The 25865-nt window shown below is 44.5% G+C and overlaps 2 protein-coding genes across 6 annotated transcripts in view; one reads left to right on the top strand and one right to left on the bottom strand.

The window, feature by feature from the left end:
- LOC126272930 (lachesin-like) overlaps window positions 1-25865 on the top strand; it is a 2822604-nt gene that overhangs the window by 2294797 nt on the left and 501942 nt on the right. The gene's annotated exons all lie outside the window — the stretch shown is intronic.
- LOC126272927 (UDP-glucosyltransferase 2-like) overlaps window positions 1-25865 on the bottom strand; it is a 76602-nt gene that overhangs the window by 47846 nt on the left and 2891 nt on the right. For 2 of the 5 annotated variants that reach the window (XM_049976216.1, XM_049976218.1), the window contains exons 2-3: window positions 18737-19021; window positions 7382-7633 (exon numbers count right to left, since the gene is read on the bottom strand). In XM_049976216.1, the coding sequence (XP_049832173.1) occupies window positions 7382-7633; window positions 18737-19021 (537 nt within the window). The remainder of the gene's footprint in view (window positions 1-7381; window positions 7634-18736; window positions 19022-25865) is intronic. The other 3 variants (XM_049976219.1, XM_049976220.1, XM_049976221.1) reach the window with 2 other exon arrangements.

Raw genomic sequence — 25865 nt, 5'->3', positions numbered from 1 at the left:
GGGGGGGGGTAGGGGCGGGTGTCCCAGGGTTCAGTGCTCGGGCCACTCCTGTTCCTTATTTATATAAGTGATATGCCCTGCGTTTGGATAGAACTACCTTAACTCTTGCGCAGAAAGGTGTGCAGTATACTGCTGCATCCATTTTCAATCAGTTACCACAAGAATCGAAAAATCTTCGCAGTTATCCACGCACTTTCAAATAAAAAAAATGGTTCAAATGGTTCTGAGCACTATGGGACTCAACGGCTGGGGTCATTAGTCCCCTAGAACTTAGAACTACTTAAGCCTAACTAACCTAAGGACATCACACACATCCATGCCCGAGGCAGGATTCGAACCTGCGACCGTAGCAGTCGCACGGTTCCGGACTGCGCGCCGACAACAGCGAGACCACCACGGCCGGCAAATAAAAAAAAAAAACTGAAGAATTTCCTCATGGGTCATGGGTCTATTCGGTTGAGGAATTCCTTGAAAAATTAAGCTAATTATTATGTTATATTGTTGATTGCGCTTACTTAAAATTATGGCTTGACTTTTTTTGGGTTCATGAATAGTTTATTTTACGGGTAATTATAAAATATTTCTGTTTGCTGATCACACTAGCTTGGTAGTAAAGGATGTTGTGTGCAACATCGGCTCGGTTTCAAATAGTGCAGTTCATGACATAAGTTCGTGCCTTGTAGAAAAAAAAAAACTAACGCTAAATCACAGTAAGATTAGTGAAACTGAACAGTTCATATTTCTAGGTCTTCAGATAGATAGTACCCGTTGTAGAAATCCCACGTTCAGGATCTTGTTTAAAGACTTAATGCTGCCACTTTTACTATTCGAACGGTATCTGAAGGAAATGATCGTTCAACGCGAAAATTAGTCTAGTTTGCTTAGTTTCATTCGCCTCTGTCGTATGGTATATTTTGGCGTAACTCTTCCCATTCTAAAAGGATATTTTTGATTCAGAAACTGGCAGTTCGGGCAATAAGTGGTGTAATATCGCGAAACTCCTGTCGACCCCTCTTCACTAGTCTGGGTAAGCTGACATTGGCTTCTCAATACATGTATTCTTTACTGCCGTTTCTTGTTAACAGTATCAGCTTATTCCCAATAATTAGCAGATTTCACTCGACTATGGTCGACAGAAATCCAGTCTGCGTTTGGACAGAACTTCCTTAACTCTTGTGCAGAAAGGTGTGCAGTATACTGCTGCATCCATTTTCAATCAGCTACCACAAGAATCGAAAAATCTTCGCAGTTATCCACGCGCTTTCAAATCAAAAACTGAAGAGTTTCCTCATGGGTCATGGGTCTATTCGGTTGAGGAGTTCCTTGAAAAATTAAGCTTATTATTATGTTATATTGTTGATTGCGCTTACTTAAAATTATGGCTTGACTTTTTTTGGGTTCACGAATATTTTATTTTTGTTTGTTATTACTTTTATGTGGTAATTTCATCTACTGACACGTTCTATGATCTTGGAGATTTGCTCCTCAATTTGGTCCTATGAAACTATATGTGTAAATACGAAATAAAAAAAATAAAAAATATATACACATAAAGCAATCTTGACATTCAGAAGCAGCGTCTCCAAGCATTATACTACAGTTGACGAAACGCTATTCCAGTCCGTAACGTCATCTTTACGATGATTACAGTCTTTAACGTTATTATCCTACATTTTATTATAACAAACTGGGCGTATAAAGGGCCTTTTTTAATAAATCTTCAATGATCTGGTACTCCGAAAGGTCGTATTTTCATAGCACGCAAGATGTAACACGAATACCAGGAAATGCGAAAATCCCTCGGCTACCAATATGTCGTTTTCCGTCATTTTGCTATTGCATAAAAAAAGACGCGTTTTTGAGGCATCCTTAGTGTGCTAGCGCTTCGAAGTAGCGTGCAGGGGGTAATTCACAATTCCTTTTACGGTGGAGTTCGTAATAAAGTTTTGGTAAGAAACACATTCCAGATATAAACCATTTGGATATAAAACAAGTCGGAAGGTCGGATCACTCCCTCTTCACGGAGCGCACAGAAACCGAGAAGAGGGCGCCGTCGTCGGTTCCTGCTATGATTATGACGTCACATAGCACTTCCGCCTGCATGCAACAACGAGCGCGAGAAACTGGTATGCCGCACTCTCGACTTCGAAGCGGGCGCCCTCAGCACCGACTCAAAGGAAGGCCTCGGCGCTTGTTCGTGACGACACGTCAGCTAGGCACGGCGAACGCCAGGTCTGTTGCAGGCAGAAACGCCTGGGCGTGCTTATCACTATAAATCTCTTATTTTTGGACAAAATGTTTGGTATTGTTTTGGATTCTGCAGTTTCATTTAGACGAAAGATTTTCTTACTATCGTAAAGCTACTAATGAAGATCATAGTTCTGTATTACTGAATCCTATCGAAACAAACGTAGATCAATGTGAGAAGATGCTTTGCCCCATTGCCAGTTTCGGAAATTTTACATCCAAGTAACTATGTTTACATGATCCATTTTGCTATGGAAACTTACCCCAATCCCCTTACAATGAACTCGTTTCTTTTATTTATTGTCGTTTGACATCGTCACTGGAAATGTGAACTAATTTACATGTGTAAATTCTACAAATGTTGCCCGTCATTAGGTTACAGTCGTTTTCAACGAAAGGAATTCTAAACAGGAAACAAAATAGCTTCATACATCGAAAATACTGCTGAGCTTAAACTTTTTTGAACATGGACATTAGAAAAAATAAAAAATAAAATTATTTGATAAAACTAGTATCTCTCTTTTGTCTCTTCTTCTGTCACCCGCCCCCTCCCCCAACGTGTACAATCGCAAGATATTTCATTCAGTGCTCCTCATCCCATAGTCAACCGAGATACCTAAAGAAGAGCATCATTATACTCACAGTTTCTTGTAAAAGCAACCCAGTACAAAGGTACCTTCCTCAGATTTACAAATAAGGTAAAGAAGCACGAATTCTATTGCTGCTGTGCCATGAAGTTGTTTTTGTATGTCAATCCTTAAAACAGGTGGAAATTAAAGTTCAGGAGTACACTATTTGTTAAGAAGTGTAATGAATTGCACAATTAATTGATTGCAGAAATCTCTCAGAACAATGCGTGTTGGTCAACTACCGCCTATAGTTTCACATTTTCCTGTGTCAGAGAGGGAGACACCACCATTATGCCTGCAACAGACCTGGCGTTCGCCGTGCCTAGCTGACGTGACGTCACTTACAAGCGCCGAGGCCTTCCTTTGAGTCGGTGTTGGTGCCCTTCGCCACGTGGAAGAGAACCGGACGACGAGTACTGCAAAAATCACCCGTGCTGTGAGCTCCTGTAGGGCACAAGGGTCAGAGCTAATTGTCTCCGCTGTGTGACGCGGGAGATGTGATCGTGACCCAATCTTCAGAACTCATTTTACTCACAAACGGTACGTTTACTGATGTGGGTTCCTTATCAGAACTTTATCAATCGAGTCCTCTCTACAACACCTTGAAGTTTGTAACAAGAATTTGGGAACCATCCAGTTTAATAGCAGGTAAGTTATAAAGTAGAAACCATCCAGGAGGGGTTTCAGCTATTGAACAGAATCTGTCAGAAGCCATCGAACAGCTTGCTACCTACTATAAGGGGAACCATCTCAAACCCAACCCAGGGAAAACCCAAACCTGCGCCTTCCACCTAAAGAACTGACAATCGGCATGAAGACTACAACTTAACTGGGAAGGAGTGCCCCTGGAAGTTTGCGAAACACCAAAATACTTAGGCGTCACCTTAGATAGAGCACTCACCTATAAAAAGCACTGCATGAACACTAAACACAATGAAGCCGCGAGAAACGACATTGTGCGCAAACTAACGGGCACTACATGCTGCTATTCAACAGTGGAGTACGCGTACCCAGTGTGGTACAATTCTAGCCACGCCAAGCACGTGGACATACCGCTTAATGAATCCTGCCGCATCGTCACAGGCTGAGACCAACCCCGACTGATAAACTGTACTGCCTGGCAGGCGTGGCCCCACCAGATATTAGAAGGAAAGTAACGGCCAGGAAGGAAAAGACAAAGGCGCTGACCTCACCTGCCCATCCGCTGTACAAATACCAGCCAGCCCGCCGTCGACTAAAATGTACAAAAATCTTCCTGCTCACAACAGAAATTATCGTCGGGACACGGCAGCAACTGAGGCTGGCAGTGTGGCGAGAAGAAAACGCGCACTTTGGGGTATGGTTAGTCCCAAACGAAGAACTCTCTCCCTGCCATGTGGACGGGTGGACGACATGGAAATCTCTTAATAGGCTGCGCTCTGGTGTCACACTATCCAAAGAGAATATGCGCAAATGGGGCTTCTCAAATGAACCGGCGGTGTGTGACTGTGGACACACTCAAACCACCACCCACCTCACGCAGTGTGTAGTGTACCCAAGCACAGGATTTGATGAATGCCACCCGGAAGCGCTGGACGTTGCCAGGTTCTGGTCCAAGACTTTATAAAATAAAAAAAACTTGCTTGTATAGGGTGTTACAAAAAGGGACGGCCAAACTTTCAGGAAACATTCCTCACACACAAAGGAAGAAAATATGTTATGTGGACATGTGTCCGGAAACGCTTACTTTCCATGTTAGACCTCATTTTATTACTTCTCTTCAAATCACATTAATCATGGAAGGGAAACACACAGCAACAGGACGTACCAGTGTGACTTCAAACACTTTGTTACAGGTAATGTTCAAAATGTCCTCCGTTAGCGAGGATACATTCATCCACCCTCCGTCGCACGGAATCCCTGATGCGCTGATGCAGCCCTAGAGAATGGCGTATTGTACCACAGCCGTCCACAATACGAGCACAAAGAGTCTCCACATTTGGTATCGGGTCCGTTGCGTAGACAAGAGCTTTCAAATGCCCCCATAAATGAAAGTCAAGAGGGTTGAGGTCAGGAGAGCGTGGAGGCCATGAAATTGGCCCGCCTCTACCAATCCATCAGTCACCGAATCTGTAGTTGAGAGCGTACAAACACTTGGACTGAAATGTGTAGGAGCTCCATCGTGCATGAACCACATGTTGTGTCGTACTTGTAAAGGCACATGTTCTAGCAGCATAGGTAGAGTATCCCGTATGAAATCATGATAACGTGCTACATTCAGCGTAGGTGGAAGAACATGGGGCCCAATCACGACATCACCAACAACTCCTGCCCAAACGTTCACAGAAAATCTGTGTTGATGACGTGATTGCACAATTGCGTGCTGATACTCGTCAGCGCACACGTGTTGATTGTGAAAATTTACAATCTGATCACGTTGGAATGAAGCCTCATCTGCAAAGAGAACATTTGCAGTGAAATGAGGATTGACACATTGTTGGATGAACCATTCGAAGTGTACCCGTGGAGGCCAATCAGCTGCTGATAGTGGCTGCACACGCTGTACATGGTGCGGAAACAACTGGTTCTCCCGTAGCACCCTCCATACAGTGACGTGGTCAACGTTACCTTGTACAGCAGCAACTTCTCTGAAACTGACATTAGGGTTATCGTCAACTGCACGAAGAATTGCCTCGTCCATTACAGGTGTCCTCCTCGTTCTAGGTCTTCCCCAGTCGCGAGTCATAGGCTGGAATATTCCGGCTCCCTAAGACACCGATCAATTGTTTCGAACGTCTTCCTGTCGAGACACCTACGTTCTGGAAATCTGTCTCGATACAAACGTACCGCGCCACGGCTATTGCCCCGTGCTAATCCATACATCAAATGGGCATCTGCCAACTCTGCATTTGTAAACATTGTAGTGACTGCAAAACCACGTTCGTGATGAACACTAACCTGTTGATGCTGCGTACTGATGTGCTTGATGCTATTACTGTAGAGCAATGAGTCGCATGTCAACACAAGCACCGAAGTCAACATTACCTTCCCTCAGTTGGGCCAAATGGCGGTCAATCGAGGAAGTACATTACATACTGACGAAATTAAAATAAGCTCTAACATGGAAATTAAGCGTTTCCGGACACATGTCCGTATAACATCTTTTCTTTTTTCGTGTGTGAGGAATGTTTCCTGAAAGTTTGGCCGTTCCTTTTTGTAACACCCTATATATCTGTATACTTTTATGTTCCTTTTTGCATTTGTTATATGCTTGATTCGAGGGGTATGAAAGGGAAGCAGGGGTTGGGAAGGGAGTGAGACAGGGTTCTAGCCTATCCCCGATGTCATTCAATCTGTATATTGAGCAAGCAATAAAGGAAACAAAAGAAAAGTTCGGAGTAGGTATTAAAATCCATGGAGAAGAAATAAAAACTTTGAGGTTCGCCGATGACATTGTAATTCTGTCAGACACAGCAAAGGACTTGGAAGAGCAGTTGAACGGAATGGATAGTGTCTTGAAAGGAGGGTATAAGATGAACATCAACAAACGCAAAACGAGGATAATGGAATGTAGTCGAATGAAGTCGGGTGATGCTGAGGGAATTAGATTAGGAAATGAGACACTTAAAGCAGTAAAGGAGTTTTGCTATTTGGGGAGCAAAATAACTGGGAGCAAAATAACTTATGATCGTCGAAGTAAAGAGGATATAAAATGTATACTGGCAATGGCAAGGAAAGCGTTTCTGAAGAAGAAGAATTTGTTAACATTGAGTATAGTTTTAACTGTCAGGAAGTCGTTTGTGAAAGTGTTTGTATGGAGTGTAGCCATGTATGGAAGTGAAACGTGGACGATAAATAGCTTAGACAAGAAGAGAATAGAGGCTTTCCAAATGTGATGCTACAGAAGAATGCTGAAGATTAGATGGGTAGATCACATAACGAAGAGGTATTGAATAGAATTTGGGAGAAGAGGAGCTTGTGGCACAACTTGACTAGAAGAAGGGACCGGTTGGTAGGACATCTTCTGAGACATCGAAGGATCACCAATTTAGTATTGGAGGGCAGCGTGGAGGGTAAAAATTGTGGATGGAGACCAACAGATGAATACACTAAGCTGATTCAGATGTATGTATGTTGCAGTAGGTACTGGGAGATGAAGAAGCTTGCACAGGATAGAGCAGCATGGAGAGCTGCATCAAACCAGTCTCACGACTGAAGACCACAACAACCACATATACTTGATATGTATGTGTTAATCATTCTGATTTTATGTGCGATGCTTCTGAAACTATTAAATAAACTGCAACTGACGTAATCCAGTACGGCGTCTCGTAAGTTCCGTGCGCTGCGTAAAATTATTTAGCATGTCATTGACCACGCTCGTAGCACTCTTCAGAGAACCTGACACGACTGTCTCTTGCGCTCGGGAGTGCACTGCCACGTGGAGTCTCGCGTTCTGACGTCACAAACGCTGCCAGTGTCCGCTTTCGCTTCCCGCCGCCCTTACGCCGGCCCAGACTACTGACCCTGTCGTGGACCCAGGGCAGGGCGACGCTGGAGACGACGCCGACCAGCGGGGCGCGGAAGCGGTGCGCGAGGCCGGCCATGCAGTCGCCGGCGAACGCCTCGGCCAGCACGAGGTCGAAGCGCGCGTCAGAGGCCAGCAAACGGCGCACCGCGGGCGCCGCGTACGCTTCCCGGCAGAATGCGGCCGTCTTGTCGCACAACTGCGACCAGCGCCACATCGCTCGCGGCAAGCTGCCTTCCCTCATCGGCAGCTGCGTAGAAAAAGTAACACCACGGTGCGTCACTGAGGCACTTTCGATGAACAGCACATTCCTGAAAGAAGTCAAAACTCACACCGAGATATAATTATTATAATAAAAATCTCGTCGAGAAATTTAAGTCTCATCTTTATCCACGATAATGGTGGAAGCTGACTAAATGAATTAAATTTTGTTGCATAGACATGACTTGAACCCAGGTCTCGCTTTCGAGGCAAGAGTGCTAACTACACTACTGGCCATTAAAATTGCTACCCCAAGAATAAATGCAGATGACAAACGTGTATTATTGGACAAATAAATTTTACTAGAACAGACATGTGATTACATTTTCACGCAGTTTGGGTGCATAGATCCTGAGAAATAAGTACCGAGAACAAACACTTCTGGCCGTAATAACGGCCTTGATACCCCTGGGCATTGAGTTAAACAGAGCTTGGATGGCGTGTACAGGTACAGCTGCCCAGGCAGCTTCAGCACGATACCACAGTTCATCAAGAGTAGTGACTGCCGTATTGTGACGAGCCAGTTTCTCGGCCACCATTGACCAGACGTTTTCAATTGGTGAGAGATCTGGAGAATATGCTAGCCAGGGCAGCAGTCGAACATTTTCTGTATCCAGAAAGGCTCGTACAGGGCCAGCAACATGCGGTCGTGCATTATGCAGCTGAAATGTAGGGTTTCGCAGGGATCGAATGAAGCGTAGAGCTACGGGTCGCAAAGCATCTGAAATGTAGTGTCCACTGTCCAAAGTACGGTCAATGGGAACAAGAGGTGACAGAGATGTGTAACCAATGGCACTCAATACCATCACGCCGGGTGATATGAATAACGAATACACGCTTCCAATGTGCGTTCACCGCGATGTCGCCAATCATTGATGCGTCCATTATGATGCTGTAAACAGAACCTGGATTCATCCGAAAAAATGACGTTTTGCCATTCGTGCACCCAGGTTCGTCGTTGAGTACACCATCGCAGGTGCTCCTGTCTGTGATGGACCGTCAGGGTAACCGTAGCCAAGGTCTCCGAGCTGATAGTCCGTGCTGTTGCAAACGTCGTCGAACTGTTCGTGCAGATGGCTGTTGTCTTGCAAACGTCCCCATCTGTTGACTCAGGGATCGAGACGTGGCTGCACGATTCGTTACAACCATGCGGATAAGATGCCTGTCATCTCGACTGGTAGTGATACGAGGCCGTTGGGATCCAGCACGGCGTTCCGTATTACCCTCCTGAACCCACCAATTCCATATTCTGCTAACAGTCATTCGATTTCGACCAACGCGAGCAGCAGTGTCGTGATACGATAAACTGAAGTCGCGATAGGCTATAATCCGACCTTTATCAAAGTCGGAAACGTGATGTTACGCCGGCCGGAGTGGCCGTGCGGTTATAGGTGCTACAGTCTGGAGCCGAGCGACTGCTACGGTCGCAGGTTCGAATCCTGCTTCTGGCATGGATGTGTGCGATGTCCTTAGGTTAGTTAGGTTTAATTAGTTCTAAGTTATAGGCGACTGATGACCTCAGAAGTTAAGTCGCATAGTGCTCACAGCCATTTGAACCATTTTGAACGTGTTGGTAGTCATTTCTCCTCCTTACAGGAGGTATCACAACAACATTTCACCCGGCAACGCCGGTCAACTGCTATTTGTGTATGAGAAATCGGTTGGAAACGTTGTAGGTGTCGCCACCGGCGCCATCCCTGTGTGAATGCTCTGAGAAGCTAATCATTTGCATAGCAGCATCTTCTTCCTGTCGGCTAAATTTCACGTCTATAGCACGTCCGCTTCGTGGTGTAGCAACTTTAATGTCCAGTAGTGTATTACACTACCGCAGAACTCCAACTAACACTCCTGCAAGGACTACGTAAATCCAATGCCCTCAGCAACACAATCTCAGAGTCCATATCGTCAGCTTATTTTCCTCTTAAATCGGCGCTATTGCCATTTCCATTGGGCATTATGTCCAACGCTGGGGTGGTATTTCAATATCGGAGCGCCCTGTCAGTAGTGATGATTTAGGGGAAAAATAAGCGGAAGATATGAATTGGAGTTAATGTTGGGGAGGGCACTGGACTTACGCAGTCTGCTACAGTGTTCTGCTACAGTGGTGTAGTGGTTACCATTCATTCCTTGTAAGCAGAGAGACCAAGGTTCAAATATTAGCCGTGGCACAAATTTTAATCCAAATATTCAGTTTCCATCATTATCGAGATATAATGGTTCAACATTCTTCGCTCTTTTAGTAAATCAAAGATCGAATGTGGCCATTCAGTTTGTTCCTAACACACTGTTTCAGAAGGAAAATCCTTTCCCCGTCGTAACTTAGATTTTCCTCAGTAGTCGACGTTATCGTTTTAAGAGATTGAGTAACTGTTTAGATAATTACGGTAAATCTCACTTATTGTTCCGTCTCTGTTGCACATTTTTAATTAGATTTCATTTATTAGTCACTCTATCATCTTCAGAGCCAAGCACTCGCGTCAGCCAGCCGTCTCTTCTACTCGGAACCACTGCAGTTGTAAAACGCAGTACTCTGACGTTATGCGGTTCTGAGTAGACAAGACGGGTTGCTGATTCAGAGAATAATACAGAGTGATCGAAGCATGCAGCCTAGCTAAAAATGTATACCTGAGACGGAAAAATAAATGAGAATTGCGCTAACCAAATGTTTCCGTTGTAAAATTGTTCACGTCTAACATAACAGGTACTTTTGGTTATCAGATAAAACTGCTTGAAACTATCCGTATCTTTCCATATCAGTCTTTTCACTTGCACGGCGTGGGAAAGTTACAAGTACACCTGAAAATATTACATGCACGTAAGATCAGCAATCCAACTTACATAGTCCACACCCAGGCTAGATGAGGTATTACCTATGTCAAGCTGCATCAAATGTTTTCCAGGCGTGTTTTATTTTCTCCGGGCTGTATGCAATTTATCAGATTTCATCACGTGATACAAGTTTTTCTTTCAGGAATTATGCCTCACATCACTACCATGTATTGCAAGTCAGAACCACCTCTTACTCACATTGAAGGTTAGCTTCCATGAACTACTACTGCGAAGCCGACACAGTTTACACTCAGTTCTTTTTAGGAAAGCATTATGAAGTAATTTAAGTGCACAAATCTATACCTACATCTACATACGTATTCCGCAAGGCAGGGTAAGGTGCATGGTGGAGAGTACCCCGTACCACTACTAGTTAAAAATTGGAATTTTTTTTAAGAAAATGCCTTCTTTGTATGCTGCACATCGAAATTTTTATTTTTATTATGCAACCAGACGCGTTTCGCCTTTTTAACATGGCATCTTCAGTGGGTGTCCTGAAATATTGCATGATTTGTCCATTTTTACACATGGGTTATGGTTTCGTATCTAGGTTATAGTTTTAAAAACAGTTCCTTAACTTTTTTTCTTCTAATTCATTGCATCTAAACAAACTAATTTTTCTCATCTGGCACCCAGGTGGACATCTTACAATTCACTTTCAGTTCACTATTAGTTATTTCCTTTCTTGTTGAACTTGCAAATACAGTGAAGGAAAAACTGCTGTCTCTATGCCTCCGTACAAGCTCTAATTTCTCTTCTTCTATCTTCATCATCTTTACGCGAAATCTACGTTGATGGCTGTACAATCGTTCTGCAGTCAGCTTCAAATGGCGGTTCACTGAATTTCCTCGATACTCTTCCTCAAAAATAAAAAAAATAATTAAAAATCACCTTTCGTCGTTTTGAGTTTCTCTCTACGCACTATTTGCGTGTTGTTCGAACCTACCAGCAAGAAATATACCTGTCCGTCTCTGAATTCCTTGGATTTCCTTTAATGCGACCTGGTAGGTGTCCCAAAAACACGTGCAGTGCTCAAGAATGGGTCGCAATAGTGTCCTATATGCGGTTTCCTTTACAGATACACCACAGTTTGCTAAAATACTCCCAGCAAACCGATGCCTTTCCTTCTACAGTCCTTGATGATTGTTTCATTTCATATCGCTTTGCAACGGTACACGTAGATATTTAATCGACACTACTAATGGTGCATTCGAACATTAGAGGATTGTCTTTCTTACTCGTCTGTGTTAAACTGCATTTATTTTTACATTTGTAGCTAGCTGCCATTCAGTATACCAATTAGAAATCCTGTATCTTCCCACAGCCACACAACGACGACACCTTCCCGCACATTTCAGTATCATCATTAAATACCCGCAGATGGCTGTTCACCCTGTCAGGCAAGGTCGTTTATGTATATAGAGAACATGAGTGGTCCTGTCACCTTTCTCTGGGACACTCTCGACGAACAGTCGCCGTCGAGGACAGTGTACTTACGAGCACTCACAAATCTGTGAACTTATTCCAGGTGCTCGTACCTCCGTTGTCTGCAGTGGGTCACTGTGTCAAATGCTTTCCGGAAATCTTGGTATATGAAATCGGCCTGTTGCCCTTCAGCCACAGTCCGCACGATATCCTGTGAGTTCCTCTCGAGCGATGCTTTCTGAAACCGTAGTGATTTGTGGACAGAAGATTTTGCGCCTCAATGAAATTTATTATGTTCAAAGTGAGAATATGTTCAACAATTCTGCAGCAGACCGATGTCAAGGAGACTGGTCTGTAATTTTGCGAGTCCGTTCTTTTACCTTGCTTATATAAGGGAGTCACCTGCGCTTTTCTCCAGTCGCGTGGGACTTTGCGCAGAGCGAGAGATTCGTTAAGCTAAGTAAGGAGCCAATTCCGTAGAGGACTATATGTAAAATCTAAATGGCATTCCGTCCCGACCTGTGGACTTATTTGTTTTCAACTCTTTCACTTTTTTCCACCCGCCGGCGATGCCCGTTACTATATCCTCCATATGGGAGTCTGCGTGATGATCAAACGACGCTATGCTTGCACGACTCTCCTTCGTGAACGATTTCTTAAAAGCGAAATTCAAAACATCGGCTTTACGTTTGCTTTGCCACAGCAGACACCCCAACTAGTGACTGATTAGAAATCGACCCCCTTAGCGAATTCACTTAGCATAAGATTTTACTTGGGTTCTTGACAAGATCTCCTGCTAACTTATGATAGTTGTAGTTCTTGTATGCTTCACGCATCGGTCTTTTTTTACAGAAGCTTAAATCTCTATCAACTTGTTCCTGTCGTTATTTGGGCATTCTATTTTAAACCAAGAGGACACCAGTCTTTGCTTTCTCAGCATTTTCGGAATTTTGTTGCTAAAGGACGGTGGGTCTTTTCCACCCTTAATCCACTTACTCGGCACATCCTTCTCCAAAGCACGATTTACTATCCATTTAAACTTTGCTCGTAATTGCTCTACTTCTATGATACTGGAAGTAAGTGATGTTAATTCATTGTCTGAGTGGAGTTATAACAACTGCTTGTCTGCTCTTTCCAGCAAAAATGCACTCCTAGCCTTCTTTGTTGATACAGGTAATCTGTTTCATCCAAAAGACAACGTTCTAATTAATATTGTTTAATGAAGACTTCCATCTCTGGTCAGCCAAAGGATTTTCATCTGTTACTCGTCACTTTTTTCATCCCTCGCAGTGTTTGTTGATATGAAATATGGCGTGTTGTACTTTGATTAGGAATCCATATTAAACTATAGCCCCCCCCCCCCAAAAAAAGGTCAGATGAAGGCAACAGCATACCACGTCTACTAGGACGACGCCTAGTGAAGCAATGCAGTGCTCAAAACAATCTTTGAATTGATGACTACTTTTTTTCAATCAAGACAATGAATCGCATGGGTCAAACCGAGATGAGTTCTAATTTTGATATTTTTGTAATGATTTTCGCTCTTCTATGTTTTTATGCCATCTGTTCCATGTCACCCCAGTTCATTCAATATATTGTAAACATGATTTGGATGCAGACAAAATCGGCTCTCTGTGAGTGTCCCTGAATACTATTTGGGTCAACAGAATCATCCTGAAAATTAGCCTTCACCGTTACTGAAAACTATAGAAATATTAAATCGATTCGTAACTCATTTTGTAATTCTCACGTAGAGCTTGTTTGACGCCATGGGAATGACGTCGCAAGCCAACTTAATTAAAGAAGCTGCCTCAGATGAAGGTGGGCGATGATGGGGAGTTCTGGAGGGTGACAAGTTAGCTAGGCCAGCTACTGGCAGACTGATTCTGATGATTTTATTGTATGTTGTGGTGGCAACACTGAACAAGCCAGGTGGGAGTGCAGCAGTATATCTTTCTTGTGCACCCAGCGACAATTAACAAACATTAAATAAAATTTTTCTTTCTTTTTCATCATTAAAAATCACTTCAAACATATTATGAGGCCATGGCCTTGGAGATATGCTCAGACCACCAACCACAATATATTACGAAACTTGTTCACGAACTGCGAACACGATATTACGTCAGCTGTATGGTTTACTGTAGAAAAATGAAAATTTGTACCGGACCGGAACTTGTACCCGGATATCCCGCTTATTGCGAGTAGTCATCTTAATCATTTCAGCTATCCTTGCGTGACTGTCGGACCGATCCAAACTTACACCGTTCGTGTGATTCCCGCATAGGGAGAGGCAATGCTGGCCTTGCCTGTGGACGAAATACCACTATCACAACGTCTGTATTTGATAGTATGTGTATAATTCGATGCAAATGCCCCTCGGACATGCATACATGCATGAAATTACTAGTCGTGTCAGTTCAAAGTAAAAATCCACTAATAGTTAATGAACTAATACTTTTTATCATTGTGTCCACCAGTGGTGTACGTCATTGTGATTGCCTAACTCGTGGCCTTTCTTCTTTCTGCCAAATCAGATGTTTGCTGTATCCTGTGGACGGTGAGATTCATTACCAATTGCACAAATGTGTTTGTACTGGCAGATGGGACAGCTTGGCTGTAGAAGTGGAAGGGTAGCCCACAACAGAGACAGACAACAGTATTCACAATTACAAGCACCCGAGCTTTAATGATCTTCCAGTAATCAAGGCTCTTAACAAATCTCAATTAAGTAAGGACATAAACTTGGTTACAAACATATGTTAACCTTCAACCAATCAATCAAGAATTACCAATCAATAAAACGTAGATAAAGGACTGCTGTACAAGAATGCTTAAATTAAGTAAAATCATGAAAGGTAAGTTACAAATTTTATGTTAAGCTTCAACAGGTGAATAACCCCAATAAAGAATTCTAATTTAAATAAAACATAGATAGGAAAATGCCTTACCAAAATGCTTGAATTGTGTAAAATCATGAAAAGCTGAGTTACAACTTTTCTCACAAACTACTAAGGAATTTACAGCAAATAAAGAAGTTTGATCTGCTTAACCAGAAGGTAACTGCCAAGTCCAAGCGACCGAAGCCACTAAGAGCGGACGACCGCCCCAACGCCGGTGATCAACCGACATCGTCACTGCCCAGTGATCACCGTGCTAAAACAGACTAACGTTTCGGTAAGCGACCGATAGCAACACAGGAGTAACAGTGACTGAAAGTCGGTGTACGCCTTACGCAACACGGCACACCCCTAAGCGGGAGCAGGCACAGCTGACTATCGGCCATACAGCCGCGAGCAAACAAGTCTCACGCCGCCCGTTCTAATGCGGGAAATGATAGCGAGCGACAAGACGCCACTCGCAAAGCAGCAACCGTGCCTACCCCTCGACCACAGAATGTGCCCTGTCTCCTTCTGTATGGTAATACAATTTATTGCACACAAGAAACGATTTAATAATGGCATTAGTTCAACGCAAGATCAGTTAACAGTTAGCTCCAGTAAAGATTTACCAACGGATTTACCTTCAAACCAAATTCCGGAACACAGGCGGAAATTAGTAAACTTGGCATAAGTTTTCACCAGACCGATAAACAAGAAATCAAATTAAACAGTTGCCCAAAAATTCACTCACGATACGCGAGCCCTTCAAGGCCTTGCTACCTTACTCACTGTTATCATTAACGGCGAAACATACACAAATGAATGACAAGAAATTCATCATTGAAAGCAAAAAAACACATCACAAAGGTTAAATTAATTAATCTCCAGACGAGCCGGTCACTGAAAGCTTAGTTCCACAAGATTAGGACTGACCTCACTCGGCAGCAATACATTTGTGTGCGTGATAACTAGGTTGCCCAAACAGGACGCGAAAACCAAAAACAACAGGTCACACGTTAGCTGTCTTGTTCTCGGATACTAGGCACCACCGGGCTAAGACAATCGCGACGAAAATAAAATTCTCAAATTACAGCCGCCTGCAGCAAAACAAATGATTTAGGGTGCATGAACGTAAAGCACAAGCCATTGTTCCAGCAGGGGCGTAACCTTTTCAATGCACATACGGGCAGAACAACACACGTGTGCATAAAGGGAGCAGCAGGTGCGTACCAAGCAAACTATACTGCTCAAAAATACGACCCACGTCACGTCCACAAACCGGAGCACTGCTCCCGGAGCTGGTGTCTGCTCGCAGGACTGCCACAACTCTGTGTCCCCCGGAAAGTGATGCTGACTGCCGCCTTGCTCAACGCTCCCTTCTCGGCCGTGCACAACAACTCTTCTCTTGTCGCCTCAGAGTGCGGCTGCCATGTCCGTTCTCAGATGCTGTCCGTCCTAGACTCCCGTACTCGCAGTCAATCCCCCTTTACGACCCACTCCGACAGGAGGAGCTCGCGATCGCACATAGTGCCAACCTCAACCAGAAGAGTAATCGATAGCGTCTTGCGCCCGAGAGGCGCGCCACGGCTCAGTGTTTATCACATTTCTGTAGACATTTAGTTACACAGCGTTTTGCGTAATATAGTGTTCGTTCCTCCTTAGCATCATTGATAGCTTGGCTAAGTTATTCGGTTCATGGCTCATAAACTTTGTAGCTGTCGCTTCTGAAGAAATATAAAGTGAGTGGGATTCTATCTGGGCGAGAGAAACATAGGTTTGTGTAATCAGCATGTTGGACAGACAGACAGAGTATGCTTTAGGGACAACGGCCGTGCATGATGATGGAATAGAGATAGAATGGTTCCTTCGTGCTCACATGCAGTTGAGGGAAAAAAGTGTGTGTGGTTAATTATAGTATAGGATGCAAGATTAGTTATAAAGAATGCAGTTTGGAGGACGTAACTAACTGGAAGAGAATAAAAATATCTTTTGGGCGTGCCTGAAAGAACAGACACCACATACAGTTGCGACGATAACAGGCAAGAGCACTGTGTCAATAGTGTGTGAATAAGCCAGAAATTTGAGTCGGTTGGGGGCCGTGTCTGGATGGCCAAGACAATCAAGGCGAGAAGCGGAAAAACCCTTCAGCAAGGCCGTTAGACTGTCGAAAGATTATGGTGTTGTGTTGTGTGGTAAAGAGAGAGCAACGAGAATCCTCGAAGCGTGTACGTCAGCAGGCGGAAGTCAACGTGCGACCAGAGTGGTGGACTCGGCCGGAATACATTACTGTGTAGATAACACGTTATTTTGTGCGAGCTCTACATCTACATCTACATGATTACTCTGTAATTCACATTTAAGTGCTTGGCAGAGGGTTCATCGAACCACAGTCATACTATCTCTCTACCATTCCACTCCCGAACAGTGCGCGGGAAAACGAACAGCTAAACCTTTCTGTTCAAGCTCTGATTTCTCTTATTTTATTTTGATGATCATTCCTACCTATGAAGGCTGGGCCCAACAAAATATTTTCGCATTCGGAAGAGAAAGTTGGTGACTGAAATTTCGTAAACGTCTTTGCTTTAATGTCTTCCATCCCTACTGGTACATCATATCTGCCACACTCTCTCCCCTATTACGTGATAATACAAGACGAGCTGCCCTTTCTTGCACCCTTTCGATGTCCTCTGTCAGTCCCACCTGGTAAGGATCCCACACCGAGCAGCAATATTCTAACAGAGGACGAACGAGTGCAGTGTAAGATGTCTCTTTAGTGGACTTGTTGCATCTTCTAAGTGTCCTACAAATGAAGCGCAACCTTTGGCTCGCCTTCCCCACAATATTATCTATGGGGTCTTTCCAACTGAAGTTGTTCGTAATTTTAGCACCCAGGTACTTAGTTGAATTGACAGCCTTGAGAATTGTACTATTTATCGAGTAATCTAATTCCAACGGATTTCTTTTGGAACTCATGTAGATCACCTCACACGTTTCGTTATTTAGCGTCAACTGCCACCTGCCACACCATTCAGCAATCTTTTCTAAATCGACCTTACTAGACGGTAAATTACAGCATCATCTGCGAACAACCAAAGAGAACTGCTCAGATTGTCACCCAGGTCATTTATAAAGACCAGGAACAGCAGAGGTCCCAGGACGCTTCCCTGGGGAACACCTGATATCACTTCAGTTTTACTCGATGATTTGCCGTGTATTACTACGAACTGCGACCTTCCTGACAGGAAGTCACAAATCCAGTCGCACAACTGAGACGATACCTTATAGGCCCGCAGCTTGATTAGAAGTCGCTTGTTAGGAACGGTGTCAAAAGCCTTCCGGAAATCTAGAAATACGGAATCAACTTGAGATCCCCTGTCAATAGCTGCCATTACTTCGTGCGTATAAAGAGCTAGCTGTTTTGCACTCGAACGATGTTTCCTGAAACCGTGCTGATTACGTATCAACAGATAGTTCCCTTGGAGGTGATTGATAATGTCTGAATACAGCATATGCTCCAAAACCCTACTGTAAACCGACGTCAATGATATAGGTCTGTAGTTCTATGGATAACTCCTACTACCCTTCTTAAACACTGGTGCGACCTGCGCATTTTTCCAATCTGTAGGTACAGATCTATCGGTGAGAGAGCGGTTGTATATGATTGCTAAGTAGGGAGCTATTGTATCAGCGTAATCTGAAAGGAACCAAATGGTATACAATCTGGTCCTGAAGACTTGCCCATATCAAGCGATTTGAGTTGCTTCGCAACCCCTAAGGTATATATTTCTAAGAAACTCATGCTAGCATCTGTTCGTGTTTTGAATTCTGGAATATCCCATTCGTCTTCCCTGGTGAAGGAATTTCGGAAAACTGCGTTCAATAACACTGCGAGTAAAGTGAGTGTGGGCCTGTCCACTGTATATGCCCCTGTTAGAGAAAGCGTGTAGACAACTCACGTAAGGCGAGGGGGCGCGGCCGTGCGTGGCGGCGCTGTTGAGGCTGATGTCGGTGTAGTTGGGCGGCGGCGGCTGCTGGGGGAAGTGCGATATGACGGTGAGGTGGTGGCCGCGGTGGGCGAGCGCGCGCAGCAGCGGCTGCAGCACGCGGAAGTGGCTGGCGGAGCGCATGGGCACCGCCGCCAGGATGCGCGCGCCGGACACCTGCACGGCCGGGCCGCTCAGGAGGGGCGCCAGCGCCAGGGGCAGCCACAGCCACAGCCGGGGCAGGCGCGCCCGCGACATCTGCAACACGCGCACCGGCCGTCTCTACCACCTGCTGCTGGCGCTCGCTCCTATGCAACCATTCCCGTCTATCCTTTTCTAACAGCTAGTTCAGAGTCCTCCTCTTCACCTCCTTCATCTCACATTCTTTTCCAAACTATTCCCCCACAACGATTTTCCTTATCTTCTTTTCACTTCCAATGACTTAGTGATATGAAGTGTTTCAAGCTTTTGTACAATATCTACTTAACAGTTTTCGTCGTGTTTTTAAAACAACAATCAATTACCTAAGGTCTTACATATACAGCAACTGTCTGTTTAAATACACTACTGGCCATTAAAATTGTTACACTAAGTAGAAATGCAGATGATAAATGGGTATTCATTGGAAAAATATATTACACTAGAACTGACATGTGATTGTATTTTCACGCGATTTGGGTGCGTAGATCCTGAGAAATCAGTACCTCTGGGCGTAATAACGGCCTTGATACGCCTGGGAATTGAGGCAAACAGAGCTTGGTTGGCGTGTACATGAACAGCTGGCCATGCACCTTCAACACGATACCACAGTTTATCAAGAGTAGCGACTAGCGTATTGTGACGAGCCAATTGCTCGGCCACCATTGACCAGACGTTTAAAATTAGTGAAAGATCTGGAGAATGTGCTGGCCAAGGCAGCATTTCCTGTATCCAGAAAGGCCCGTACAGGACCTTCAACATGCGGTCGTGCGTTATCCTGCTGAAATGTAGGGTTTCGCAGGGATCGAATGAAGCGTAGAGCTACGGGTAGTAACACATCTGAAATCTAACGTCCATTGTTCAAAGTGCCGTCAATGCGAACAAGAGGTGACCAACCGCGTGTAACCAATGGCACCCCATACGATCACGCTGAGTGATACGCCAGTATGGCGATGACGAACACACGCTTCCAATGTGCGTTGACCGCGATGTCGCCAAACACGGGTGCCACCATCATGATGCTGTAAACAGAACCTCGATTTATTCGAGAAAATGACGTTTTGCCATTCGTGCACCCAGATTCGTCGTTGAGTACACCATTGCAGGAGGTCCTGTCTGTGATGCAGCGTCAAGGGTGACCGCAGCCATGTTCTCCGAGCTTATAGTTCATGCTGCTCTAAACGTCGTCGAACTGTTCGTGCAGATGGTTGTTGTCTTTCAAACGTCCCCATCTGTGGCTGCACGATCCGTCACAGACATGCGGATAAGATGCCTGTCATCTCGACTGCTAGTGATACGAGGCCGTTGGGATCCAGCACGGCGTTTCGTATTACCCCCCTGAACCCACTGATTCCATATTCTGCCAACAGTCATTGGATCTCGACCTACGCGAGCAGAAATGTCGCGATACGATAAACCGCAATCGCGATTGGCTACAATCCGGCCTTTATCAAAGTCGGAAACGTGATGGTACGCATTTCTCCTCCTTAGACGAGGCATCACAACAACGTTTCACCAGGCAACGCCGGTCAAGTGCTGTTTCTGTATGAGAAATTGGTTGGAAACTTTCCTCATGTCAGCACGTTCTAGGTGTCGCCACCGGCGCCAACGTTGTGTGAATGCTCTGAAAAGCTAAGCACTTGCATATCACAGCTTCTTCTTTTTGTCGGTTAAATTTAGCGTCTGTAGCAGGTCATCTTCGTGGTGTAGCAACTTTAATGGCCAGTAGTGTAATTTTAGAACCATATTCTAAAATTTCATTTGAGAAAGCTATGCTTGTATGTTTTATAAATGCGGAAGAGTGATGGTACACCATTGATGAACCAGATTCATTCTTCTGGGCGAGGGAATTAACAATGATGAACGTAAACAGAACACGTTTGTCACAGAAAAATAGCTCGGACTAGCACTCAGTCATAAACTAACAATGGAAGCCCATCTCCAAACCACAAACGAAGAGCTCACTGGATTCTACAACTAGTAGTCTAGCATGGCGTTTGAACCCTTCCACGTTGCTCCAAGTTCCATCAGTGAGGAGTCATGGCAGAGGGGCCATGTGACAGCCTCCGGCGACTGCCCGCAGAAAGAATTACACTGTCTCGAGTTTTAGGTCTCCAACAGGACAGTTGGCTTAGAGCCATCTGCCGCCTCTCCAATATTTTTCGGCCGTCAATCTGTGTCTTTGTTGTACCAAATGTCTGGCATTCTCTTTACCGTTAAGCTTCCGCACTTGTAATACCAAGGTTTCTTTAAAATCTTATAAATTTCTGCCTCCCAATCTCTCTGCCTATGCAACTGCCGAATGTAATCAGCACATCCATCCAGAAAGGTGTGATTGTAGTCCGCTCCTGCAATGAACGCAGAAATTTTCTGTCAATGTATGACATTTTATCGCCCGTGACATACCACATCTTCCATTCCAGTTAGTCGTGATATCCTACACAATACCATCACATGCCCTCAAGCTTAAACCTACAAACTCATCACGCGTTGCCCCAAAGAAACTTCAATCACGTGCCCCTACCAGCACGTCAAGTCCGTCCATATCTCTACCGATTTTTATAGTTTCTCTTCAGCCGTCATTGTTCCCGTTCTTGCAAGATATTTTTCCAGCCGCAGCGATGTCGGATATTTGATGCTTTGCCAGATTCCTGATATTCACGGTACAGTCGTGAAATGGTCGTACGGGAAAATCCCCACTTCATCGCTACCTCGGAGACGCTGTGGCCTATCATCTGTGCGCCGATTATAACACTACGTTTAAACTCACTCAAATCTTGATAACCTGCCTCTGTACCAGCAGTAACCGATCTAAGAACTGCGCCAGACTTTTATTGTCTTATATAGGCGTTACCGACTGCAGCGCCGTTTTCTGCCTATTTACTTACCTCTGTATTTGAAGACGCTTTCCCATACCAGTTTCTTTAGCGCTTCACTGTATTTCGCGTATGCGCTCTTCCAAGCCATTTGCTAGCTCCGACTGAAATTGCAATGTCACCACTTTTTGCAATGTCACCAGCTTGTTTCTTTCATCCTGATATTTGATACCTTTTCTAAATTTATTCGTGGTTTACATTACTACTTGGTCATTTTATAGACTGAATAACATCACGGTTTGACCACAACCCTGACTTGCCCGCTCATGAACGATGGTTGCATTGCATGTTCTTCATCTCTTTCAACTGCCGGCCGCGGTGGTCTAGCGGTTCTAGGCGCTCAGTCCGGACCCGCGCGACTGCTACGGTCGCGGGTTCGAATCCTGCCTAGGGCATTGATGTGTGTGATGTCCTTAGGTTAGTTCGGTTTAAGTAGTTCTAAGTTCTAGGGGACTGATGACCACTGATGTTAAGTCCCATAGTGCTCAGAGCCATTTGAACCATCTCTCTCAACTGCAGTCTGGCACCTGTAGAATCTGTAAATAATTTTTCACTCCGAGATTATTGTTACTGACAATACAATAACTCCCTTTAACTCAATAAAGAAAACATACGTCCGTAACCTACCGCGTTATTAAGGCCACTAGTCCGAGAACAACCTTTTTTGTTGATCGCGGTATCACTCGCATAAAAAGAATGAACCATTTTATTCGCCTTCTGATGTTGAATCTTGCGAACAAGTTGAGGAGCATATGATGCCCATTTTGTTGGGTTGTCTGGGGACGTCCGCGTACCTCAAATACAATCTATGGGGCTTTTATACCGTCGTTCAGTTCACAGATGCAGTGAGGTATTTGAAATTACGGATAATTTTCTTCTAGTCTTTGATATACTGTTGGGTAGAAGAAGTTCAGAGAAGTTCTAAACTAGTGTAGCTCCACCACCTGACCGTAGGTTTATAAAGGAACATGGTCTCCCTCCTCATGACGTGTACAAGTTAATGTGTCTTAACACGGATTATAATTTACGACAATGGGTGGCCGCAATGTTGTTGCCGTCCACAATGCTACAAGGTTAGTGCAATACAAGGCACTATTTCGCTGCTGCCCCACAATATTACTGATGCAGGAAGCTGTTGGAGGTAGCTGCTGAGGTATGGCAGAGGTGTTGCCGACGTTATCCACCACGGGCCGTACCTACCTCTGTTCTTGTCTGTAAACGCCTCCCTCTCAATCTTCTCGCTTCTGCTCTTCATCACGGAGTCTGCGGTGCAATGCCAAATCACGTAATGCGAGTGGAGTGCCAACACTATTTTGCTTCAGTTCGATAGATGGTGCGTGGAAGTAGAAGCAGTCCGTTCGTTTGTACTTTACAAGAATAAACAAATGGGAAAACGTGACATCTATGACTTTCGTAAACGACGTATGTAGATCTAGGTCAGACCTATGGAAGACAGGGGTAGTATACACATATCAGAAAAAAGGTATGGCACCACCTTGGTTCCGAGAGTTCTGGAACCTGTACAGAAAATTGGAATAGAGATCAACGTGAACATCATTTCAGCCCTTTTTATTGCTCAGGAAAACCACGCATTGCATGATGTACCACCATACAGCGAGAACTTCAGAGGTCGTGGTCCACATTGCTGTCCACACCGGTACCTCTAATACCCAGTAGCACGTCCTCTTGCATTGATGCATGCCTGTATTCCTCGTGGCATACTATCCACAAGTTCATCAAGGCACTGTTGGTCCAGATTGGCCCATTCCTCAAAGGCGATTCGCCGTAGATCTTTCAGAGTGGTTGGTTGTTCACGTCGTCCATAAACAGCCCTTTGGAATCTACCCCAGGCATATTTGATAATGTTCATATCTGGTGAACAAGCTAGCAACTCTAGTCGAGCGATGTCGTTATCCTGAAGGAAGTCATTCACTAGATTTGCTCGATGTGGGCGCGATTTGCCGTCCATTAAGACGAATGCCTCGCCAATATAGTGCTGATATGGTTGAACTATCGGCCGGAGAACGGCATTCACGTGTCGTACAGCTGTTACGGCGCCTTCCATGACCAACAGCGGCGTACGTCGGCCCCACATAATGCCACCCAGGTACAGCAGGGAACCTCCACCTTGCTGCACTCGCTGGACAGTGTGTTTAAGGCGTTAAGTCTGACCGGGATGCCTCCAGAAATGTCTCCGATGATTGTCTGGTTGAAGGCATATACGACACTCATCCGTGAGGAGAACGTGATGTCTAGATATCAACTATGTTTCCTCATGTATCTAGTTGGCGATACAAAGTTCACTTTATTCACGTGTAACCTTCATCGTGGTGTAATTTTCACAGACATTAGTGTATAGGACTGATAGCGATGTCACAGTGTTTCCTGTGTGACGTTCAATGATGTGGGAGTTGGTTTCTAGAGATGGCTACAAAGGTAAACTGCGCTCTGATTCCCTAAGGAAGGACTATCGTGTTCAAATATTCTTTCAGATGCCGAATACTGCACTTAATATTTCTTATACTGAGTCTTATAGATGTTTATAAGAGAAATGAGATTACATTCGTAATTTGTAAAGGATTTTGCATGCTAACTAGTATTCCACCAATCTCCACCATTGTCAATCCCACAAAATAAATATTCTAATTAAGTATTTTAACGTAAGTTAGTTACGTTATTTATTTGTTTATTTGATCACAAAACATAGGGAAATTCTGAGCAGCGGAGGTAGGAGAAAGTGTCGCAGGTATGAAAACATCGTACCTAATAACTGTATGTCTACTTGCTATCTCAAAATTGAGGTCTCTTCGACGCGAAGTGATTGTTCATAATTATCGTACATGCCGGCCTGCAGTGAGATATGTGACCGTAAGTAGTAAAAGGGCTAAGTACGTTAACAACCTGAAAGGAGGACTTTGCATGCGCATGCGATACGGTCAGGGAGAGGATAACTTTGATAAAGCAAGTCATGTGTAACGAGAGTTTCTCAGATAAAGGCACAACAGAATTTTGTGCTGTCAATGGGAGTTTAAGGGGTAGAGCAGAACACATTTTTTAAATTTTTTTATTGCCTTAAAATGTGCCTTAGAGAGTATATTTTTAAGACCATTCGTATAAAGTGTGCCATAAATGGTGAAACACGTTTAAACCGCGATTTAATGCGTAGAGGTCTGGTGCACCAGTAAGCTCGAATGCAACCGATGTATTACTATAATACACCGAAGCACCAGAAAATCTGGTACAGGCATGAGTATTCAAATACAGAGATATGTAAACAGAATACGGCGCTGCAGCCGGTTCAAAATGGTCCAAATGGCTCTGAGCACTATGCGACTTAACATCTGAGGTCATCAGTCCCCTAGACTTAGAACTACTTAAACCTAACTAATCTGACATGACACACACCCATGTCCGAGGCAGGATTCGAACCTGCGACCGTAGCGGGCGTACAGGCCGGGGCTGCGTCCGGTAACGCCTATATAAGACAAGAGTCGGGCTCAGTTGTTAGATCGGTAACTGCTGCTACTATGGTAGGTTATCAAGATTTAAGTGAGTTTGAACGTAGTGTTATAGTCGGCGCACGAGCGATAGGACACAGCATCTCTGAGGTAGTGATGAAGTGAGGATTTTCCCATACGACCGTTTCACGAGTGTACCGTGAAAAATCAGGAATTTTATAACATCAAATCTCTGACATCACTGCGACCGGAAAAAGGTCCAACAAGAACGGGAGCAATGACCACTGAAGAGAATCGTTCAATGTGACAGAAGTGCAACCCTTCCCCAAATTGCTGCAGATTTCAATGCTGGGCCATCAAAAAGACTCATCGTGCGAACCATTTAACGAAACATCGTCGATATGGGCTTTCGGAGCCCACTCATGTACACTTGGTGACTGCGCGGTACAAAGCTTTACGCCTCGCGTGCGCCCGTCAACACTGACATTGGAATGTTGCTGACTGGAAACGTGTTGCCTGGTCGGACGAGTCTCGATTCAAATTTTATCGAGCGGACGGACGTGTACGGGT

The sequence above is a fragment of the Schistocerca gregaria genome, chromosome 5 (assembly GCF_023897955.1).
Source record: "Schistocerca gregaria isolate iqSchGreg1 chromosome 5, iqSchGreg1.2, whole genome shotgun sequence".
NCBI lineage: Eukaryota > Metazoa > Arthropoda > Insecta > Orthoptera > Acrididae > Schistocerca > Schistocerca gregaria.
Note: the sequence above shows the minus strand (reverse complement) of the source record. Positions and strands in the feature narration are given on the sequence as shown.